Genomic DNA, 8,779 nt, shown 5'->3' with positions numbered 1-8,779 from the left:
GCTATAAACTAAGTTTTATACCAAGTAATCAGGAACTGTATATTGTTGCCCATAAATGCATAGTCAGGCATTACCAACAAGGTTCTTATACTGTGAATTTGATCCATTCATAGAAATCTCTGCACTCAATATGGGATCAGATTTTACTTGGACTTTTTGCATACCTTAGGGATCTGTGTAGGTGCAGGTGTGTAGGAGGTGGCCAGGCTTGTGTTTAGGAGGATGACAGTAATCCCAACAACAGCAGCCGTTACCACACGTGAGCTGGAGAAAAGCACTATCACACTTTATTTTAGTATGCTACAAAATTCATTATTGAACTTTATTAGGTACTTTAATACCAAGCATACTTTAAAGTAACAAAAATTATTGTTGTTATTACTTTTTACAGAAAATCAGGTATTTCAACAGTTTTCTTTACAGTTTGTTGACTTAAAAAAAAATTACAATTGACAAGTTACAATGGAGTGGGATGGGAAAGCAGTCACATTTAAAAAGATAAAACATACTATTCATACCGAGTCAACAATTAGTGATGTACATCCTGGTACGTCTCTCCTGACTGTGTACAAATGGTACATATTCACCACGCTGCCCTGGCAGGGTTGCGAGGTCTTGTGATGACACCTTTTTTGCAACATTTGCGTATACTTAGAAAGGGATTTTACATTAAACAGTCACTATGATGCAAAACTTAGTAGTCCATAACAAAATAACATAATACAGAGAAACCCTGTTTTGGTGATTTCTATCACAGCAAAAGTGCCATGACTGCAATAATGTGGGATAGAGGTAAACCTAAGGAGCAAATGAAGACAGTGATACGATAGCACATCCAGATAGCAAACCCTTTCACAGGCTTTGGAGGTGAGAGTGCGGCTGTGAGCCAACAAGAGCAGTTGAATGCGGATGGGCTTCACTGAGACGCCATTTAACAGGGACTCCTGAATGCATCCGGCCCTTAAGGATGTGCGTTTTCCAGCTGGCATTGGTTGGACTAATCACAGATTTAAAAACTTGTCAGAAGTGGGACCTTGATGAGTTTATGCAGCTTTATGTGTAAACTATTTCATTTTAACCTACATCCCCTTCAGGTCAGCAGCAGGTACTGGGAATATGTTTATGGTGGTTGGTTCATTTGGGTGGGGGTTTTGACCAGCTCTAGTGCTGGTCCTGCAGGAGAAGAGTCTCCTGCACGCAGTTACAAGAGCAGATTTGGATTAAAATATTAAAAAAAAAAAAAAAAGCTGCCATATTCACACATAAATTTACTTGGCAGACATCCACATCAGTGTTCAGTCTCTAAGACAAGGAGCGCCACACTGGTACCTCGGTAGGTAGATAGAAGAGTTCTCTAATTCCCTGTGTTTATCTATTGACAGTTTACTTAAAGATAATTTCTTATTCAAAAATAAAATATTTTTTCTGAGATTTCTACACTAAATTTTGGAATAATCTATTGTGCAGCCAGTAATTAAAACCCAGTTTTTTCACTCATGCCTTCAGTTTATTGTGTTATTTAGGATCAACATTAGCAATGAATTATTATTTTAGCCATTTCCCCCAAAAGCCAAAGAATGAAGCAACAGGCTTAAACAATCTGAAGATTTTTAGCAATGGAGTGTTCATTTTGGGCTGGATTCAGCTTTGATAAGCAGAAGAGGATGGGAGAAATGCACGGAGCAGTGTGTTCCTGCCCGGTCCTGAGCCAGGAGGAGACACGTGTCATGCTGGGACCTATCAGAGAAGAGCAAAGGAGAGGGGGTTCCTGCTTCCCTCCGCTGCTCCATACCCGGCACTTGGCATCCAGGCCTTTCCTTGTGAGGTCTTTCTTGGTACCCTGTGCCTCCCTTGTTTGACTGCTCAGTGGCTTCTGGCAATGAGAGTGCCCTTTGGGAAGCGAGCCACCGGGCCCCTGTGGAGGGAAGCATCACCCCACCAGTGCCCCAGGGCTCTGCACACCCAGCCCTCGCATAGTTATTTGCAATGTGTATTTGCTTGCCAGTCTTTTGATTCATGTATTGAGCTTAAGGCCAAAAGGGATCATTGGATCACTTTGCCTGATTGGCATTAGCATGGGCCAGGGAGCATCACTCAGCAGTCATATGGCAGGACAAGGAAAAGAATAGAAATGCCCTTGCAGTGAGCAGCTGTATGTTACATTTAAGGGGTAAATTACTTTCTTCTGTTAGAAAAAAGAAATCAAGTGCTTTTATTTTGTCACTTCAAATACAAACAATTTTATGTGTCTTGGGAAATTATAGTATTATGATATTCAGACATACCTTACAGTATATATGCTTCATAGAACTAGAATATAGGTTGGAAATAATTTTTCAGTCTTAAGTTTGTTACAGACATAGATTAATTGGAACACATATGCAGTAAAAATTGAGAAGCTTTACAGTTTTAGTCAACTTATTATACAGTGAAGTAAATGAAGTGCAGCAATGCAGCAGTAAAAGTTATGCTTTTTCCTCTAGGTGATGGAAACATTCAGAGAGTCTATTTATAAATGCTAATTTAAGAGAGATGTCCTATCTGCTTCTTGGCTACTGGGATAGGAATAGTCTGGAGTTAACTGCCTCTCTACTGTGAAAGGTTTTAAAGCTTTTTGCTTTCCGTCTGAATAAAAAAATGACATTTACAAACCTCTTCAATGCATATATATATTACATATGTTTATCTAGCAACAACTACACCCCTTTTAATTTATTCCCCAAATGTGACTTTTCATGCATGTCTTCTGGATGCTGTATTCAGCAACAGTTTCTAATGAGCTGGTGTGTAATCCATGATTGCATTTCTCTTCTGAAAATCACTTCCACGTCTGGCTGATCTATATTTAGAAGGTGGCGCTCACCCATCAGGCATTTTTGCACTCATCAGCGTTCTTCTCTGTCGGAGGCCCTTTCCCAAGCTTCTTCCCATTTTAATGTTGATGTACAAAAGCTGTTATTCGTTTTGTTTTGTGCTCATTCTAGTGAGGATTGGCTTAGTAGGACTGTGTAAAACAGAGAGAAGAGAGAAGCTGATTTACTGCCAGCAAACATAAAGATGTTCACACTGTGCTTGGCTCAGGGCAAGCCTCTGATCAATATTTTAATAGACTTAAGTATTTGCATTTCCATTTATCACGAAAAGTGGCAAGTTTAATCTTCAGATATGACAAGGGTTTGTAAACTGGAATTCTTAAAAACCCGGTTTTTATCAGCTAATCGACGGGGAGTCAAAATAATGAGATTGTTTAATCTAAAGTTTGAACAATATGAAAATAAATATACAATGTGCATGGGGCAAGAATGACATTTGCTAGATGAATAACATGAATTGAGTTAAAATCCTGACATTTCTGTTCTGTATCAGTAACTTCCTTCACTCCCCTGAGCACAAAATCTCCATTCATAAACAATGTAAAATAATACCTTGTGCTGAATTTTCAAGGAGCAGACCGCAATGAGGACAGAGGTTTTTTCAACCAAAACTCTCCCTTAAAAACTAATTCCCATCCAGTTTCCATATACTGTGAACAGAGCTGTATACGCAGGTAAGTGGACACTGGCTGTGGTGGCATTGCAAGCAGGGTAATGAAGGCTCCTCCATCCTCACTGGAGGTTACTGCCCATAAGTTACAGTGCATGGGAACAGGGTCTTAATGAGAAAGTCTATTTACAAAAGTACCCACGTACATGTAAATATAAAATCCAATGCCAGCGTTTGGCATTGAACGGAAGGTTCTTGAACCAACTTAGCTCTGCAAATTCACCATTAGCTAAACTCTCCTGCATCACTCAAACTAAACCATGAAGTTATTTGGCAGGCAGGCTCCCCATTGCCTCCCGTGAAAGGGTCACTGGTCAGAAGTCCTACACGCCTGGGGGAGAGGACAGACACCTTCATCGTAACCCCACTCCCCTCATCGTAACACAGGGGCCTCTGCAAGAGACCACTGGAATGCAGAACTGGGAGGAAACCACAACTTTTGTGAACAGAAAAAGAATGAATTTCATTGTGAAATGACAGTGAACTAAGAGTTTCAGAACTAGAAACTCTTAAAAATGTTACTATAAGAAGACTGAAAGAAATATATCTCCCCCTCCCCATTACATCGTTACATGGAACAGGTGATTTTTCCCATTCCCACCAATTCCTCACACACCTTGACTCTCCTGGTCAGCTTGCCCTGCTGCCAGTTCACCCACAGACACCAGTGTGTATGACACCCCAGAGCAGGATGCCCAGACCTGAGAGCTTGGGTTGGTGGTATCGTGAACTGGGCAGCCAGGTGGTGGCTAACCCTTCAGCTGCAGACACTGATGCCTGCTTTCCCATCAGCTTCCAACAGATTGACTTTTTTTCTCAAGCAAAGTTTGTTTTGGAGGAAAATTATAGCCCACATCTACCCACCATATATCTGTAGTCCAGATATATTTTACAAAGAAGCTTTTAATTGATGTTGCTGAGACTAGAACGTAACGAATAAGCTTTGCAAGAAGCATAAGTTGAGCTAAGGAGGGCCCTGCAGAAGACAAATGGATCAGTTTTGCTTTTGTCAGAAAATGAATATGAAATACAGTGCTTACTGTGGCAAAAACATTTTTATGATGCAAGTAGGTAATGGGAATGGTAGTTTCCAACTGTAAAAGAAAACTTGCTATTAAAAGCTCCATAAGCTTCCTTTCTCCTTTTAAAACACACAGCAAAAATCAAGGATAAACAATGGATGCGAAATGCACACATTTGTGATAAATAAAATCTATTAAAAATGGTCTGGTTCAGGAATTTTGGTGTATTTTATTAATATGGTTACTAATATAATTAGTATGGTAATTATTAATGTAGGTAAGTAGCACTACTAAAGAAAAGAAAAGAAAAGAAAAGAAAAGAAAAGAAAAGAAAAGAAAAGAAAAGAAAAGAAAAGAAAAGAAAAGAAAAGAAAAGAAAGAAAGGAAACATGATTTAGGCTCCAATCTGTTTATTTGCTAAGTGATATATGGGGTTTTGTGAGCCTCTTAAAACAATCCATGGTTGGTGAAACTGAGTTCCAGGGGAAGCCGAAGTTGCATAGTGAGGAGCATATGCCCTGATACTCCTTACATTTAATAGAACTAAATAAGCCATTTCTTTCAACTATTTTTAATCATAATTTCATGTACCTGTGTTATTCAAATCCTTAACAGTGCTTATTGGATTTCCAGCAATGCTCAGTGTCTCAGTTGTAACATGCTGAAACCTTTATTAGTTCTTTTGACAAATTTTGCACACAAGTGTTATACATATGGAAAGGAAATTTAATAAATGCCAGAGGTGCCTAGTTGATAAGGCAGAAATAAGTAATTCACATCCAACACCCCTCAGTCCGCTTCGTATCACATCATAGGCTTTTGACTCCTTGAAGTTTCCTTTCTTAGAGCTACTTACAACCCTTTTCTAGTGCTGTTGCCTAGAAATCAGCTAATGAAAGCAGTCTTCATGAAAGCCATAATACCCAACCTACCTAGGTGCTCTGCTGTTAAATTCTCTATTTAAAGTCTTGACAGGCTGCCTGTTAGGCTTAAATCCTGACAACATGGTTATTATTCATATTTGACCTGTTCAACTTGGGCAGTCACTTCTGTCGACTGCAGAGCTGGGGAACAGTCAATGTGAAGGCATTTGCAGCATTTTAGTGATTATGTACATTTTCAGAGAGAGGCCAATGATATTTTGTCATTCTGAAAATGAATCAGCGGGAAATGTCCAGGTTGCTCCCTGCCAAGGTATAAAGCACATACTGAATTTGAGATAGTTCCTTACATGCTGTTACTATAAAGGCAGTCAGGTAGATAGTAATCATACAGAGAAAGGCAGACCTTCTAGGCCTGAATATATATTTTCTCCAACAGTCTTAACACTTTACACCATTAATTGTCACCAGCCACATTTACGTGCTTTTCTTTGCCATTTATTTGAGTGGCATCTGGAAAATAGCATCTTTCCAAGAGTTAATCTTTTATTTCTCTGAACACACACACGCGCGCGCGTGCACAAAATTACTGAGCTAAAGAGCAACTGGCATTCACGGTCACACCAACACTGGTGCTATTCCTAACCCACATCAGCTGGCAGAGGCCCATGAGCTAATGAAGGATCAGAGATTTCTTCCCAGCACCTCCACAGTATTCCTCTAGCCTGGAGTGCAACATTATCTCTCTGAGTGCTGTTGCTGTGTTTGGTGTACAGGAGGAGATGAAGGAGGAGAGAAACATTACTGCTGAAGGTCTGCAATTGAAAACAGACATGCTGAGGCACCTTGGATAACACTGCTGCCCAGGCAGTAGGCCAAAAAAATTTGGACATGTTCAGTTTTAATAAGCTGCTTGGAGTTCTTGCTTTTCTGCTTGCGATCTGGCTCAGTTCCTTGTAACCACAGGTAGGTCGTTTTGTTGTTTACATCAGGGTTGGTGCAATGCTAAGTGTGTTAAAACTCCACTTGTAGCTACTGCACCCCAAAATTCAAATAGCAACATGCATTCAGGGCCTGGGCGGTAGCCAGATGTGTGTAACATAAGGCATGAAAAGCAGACAGATGTCTAACTGCACGGGGCAGCCAGTGTCAGATAGACTCTTATTTCTTTGAAGATATTTCATTTAAAACACATAACAAAACCTATTTGAGTGGCCTGAGAGAACAACTTTGTTTTCCATGTGATGAGAGAGGAATAATGTGTATTCCCATCTGTCTTTAAGTGTGTATTCCCATTTGCCTACCTGCTCTGGGTTCTTTTTCCCTCTTGATGCACCAAGCATCCTTTGCCCTGGCCTACTGGGGGGTGCTTCAGAGAGCTACCCAGAGCAAATACTGTGTTCTCAGTAAGGAGCCAGGCACCAGCCAGGGACCTCTCCAAACTTGTAAGAGTCCTAGTGATCCAAGCTGAAACTCCAGCAAGTGTTTTGGAGATGCTGTCCACAGGTTGTTCTGGAAATAGCTATGTGGCCAGGAGGTGAAGGAGTTGTGCTCTCTGGTGCCTGCCCCTGAAATGCAGCTTAGACCAAGTGAGGAGGGAACAAGGCTGCCCTATGGAGATGGAAGGAAGAATGGACAGACATTCCCTAACTGTTTTGCTAGCAGCCCTCTTTCAGTGTTTCACTGCTCAGCATCTTCTCAACAAAATGTGGTAAATGACCTGTCCACACTACAGTTGCCTCAGTGCATTTCCTCCTCCTCCTGGCAATCCAGCAGGCAGGATCTGGCATCACTCACAGCTACTGAAGAATACCTGAGAGGGCAGGGGTTAAAGACAGTACACAGCAAACCTTGAGGAGTTACTAAAACTTTTACAAAACTTTGGGGTTGAAATTTTGTGATGATTTTGTCCGCATGGCACTAGAGGAGAAGCTCATCTCAGCAGAAGGGTATGAGCTGGCTCTTCTGCTGCAGCACTTCCTTGCAACAAAACAGACTTCAATCGCATAAAAAATTGACAAGGTTTTTAAGCCCTGTGAAACCAGAGCTGAGTGGAATGGTGGGACTCACTCCATCTGCTGGGTGGTATTTTGTGCACCCTGTCAGTGGCAGCAGCTGAACTCCTGGGCACAGGCTGTAGGAAGTGTTCCCAGGGCTGTAAGAAAGGGTTGCAAGAGCATCCAAGAATTTTCTAAATGTCTGTCAAAATGTGGCCTGCAGGTCTGTTTTGCAGGCAGCAGGCTCACTTCATGGCAGCACGAGGGCATTTCTAGCATCTGAGGGGACACTTGCAGGGCCATGGGGGCAGTGATAGTCAGAGTTAACCACTAAACAGACAGCATGACGTTTTATTAGACATGCTTTTCCAAGACGAAACAGAAAAACACTGAAGGATTCAGCCAGATTGCTGGTATCTGTGTATGACATACAGCTGGACAGACCTTCGCCATCAGCAACTCATATACTGTCATTCACAAGAATGCACACTTACTGCTGCCAGTGACTACCCTGCTGGCCAAATCCTGCCCTTCCCTGCCAGGCTCTGGCCAAGCCTTGTAGTTTTAAAATGGAATTTATTCTTACATTTCTTTTTTCCCCTTTTGCTGTCGTTGTATGTGGAGGCTGACACATGGCAGGAGGAAATGGCTGTCGGTTCAGAGGCTGTTTGGTTGTAGGCAGTGTGCTGTGGGAGAGTAGTGACACAGTAGGGAATCATATTCTGAGTTGTTGTCTTTTACTTTCTCCAGACAGAATGGTTTTTGAAGCTGTTATGACAGTAAGTAAAAGACTCCAGAGAAAATTGTGGTTGTCAAGACAAATTGATCAAAGAAAAAGAAAGGATTGAGCAATTAAGTCTGACCAGCCTGTGATGAGTTATCAACAGAGAGATGTATCTGGAAACTAAGTCTGGAGCCCAGGTTGTGTCAGGACAGTCTTTCAGCCTGAAATATCCATTTGTGGTCTTGACGTCTTCAAGTGCCTGTTCTCTTCCAGATGGAAATATTGACAAAGGTGAGGAGAGTTTTGGGGAGGAGAGAGAAGATGGCAGTTGGGCTTAGAGTTGTATCTCACATGTCAGCTCTCTGAGAGTCAGGCATTGGTTGTGCAGCTCTGGGTACTCCTCGGAGAGGTACAGGGCCCTCCTGGGGTGACTCATTTAATCTCGGGATGGTTCCCAGGGTGTATGAGTGTCGTTGGCTCCTGTGTGACCATAGACCTGGGTGAGACTGGAGGCCGAAGTCTGAGATGGACAGAGGTGTGGGAATGCTGGAGTTATAATTATCCTGAACAGAGTGATTAACAGCATGCATGGAGACATGAAGAGAGAAACTA

The 8,779-nt window shown here is 41.7% G+C and overlaps 1 protein-coding gene across 3 annotated transcripts in view; it reads right to left on the bottom strand.

Annotated features, from left to right (window-relative positions):
* Positions 1–290: 290 nt before the first annotated feature.
* LHFPL3 (LHFPL tetraspan subfamily member 3) overlaps positions 291–8,779 on the bottom strand; it is a 246,151-nt gene continuing 237,662 nt past the window's right edge. For all 3 annotated transcript variants that reach the window (XM_030478863.1, XM_030478864.1, XM_030478865.1), the window contains one exon: positions 291–3,004. In XM_030478863.1, coding sequence (XP_030334723.1) covers positions 2,976–3,004 — 29 coding nt within the window. In that variant the 3' untranslated portion in view covers positions 291–2,975. The remainder of the gene's footprint in view (positions 3,005–8,779) is intronic.

The sequence above is a fragment of the Strigops habroptila genome, chromosome 3 (assembly GCF_004027225.2).
Source record: "Strigops habroptila isolate Jane chromosome 3, bStrHab1.2.pri, whole genome shotgun sequence".
Lineage (NCBI taxonomy): Eukaryota > Metazoa > Chordata > Aves > Psittaciformes > Psittacidae > Strigops > Strigops habroptila.
The sequence above is the reverse complement of the archived record's forward strand: the minus strand, read 5'-3'. Positions and strand labels throughout refer to the sequence as shown.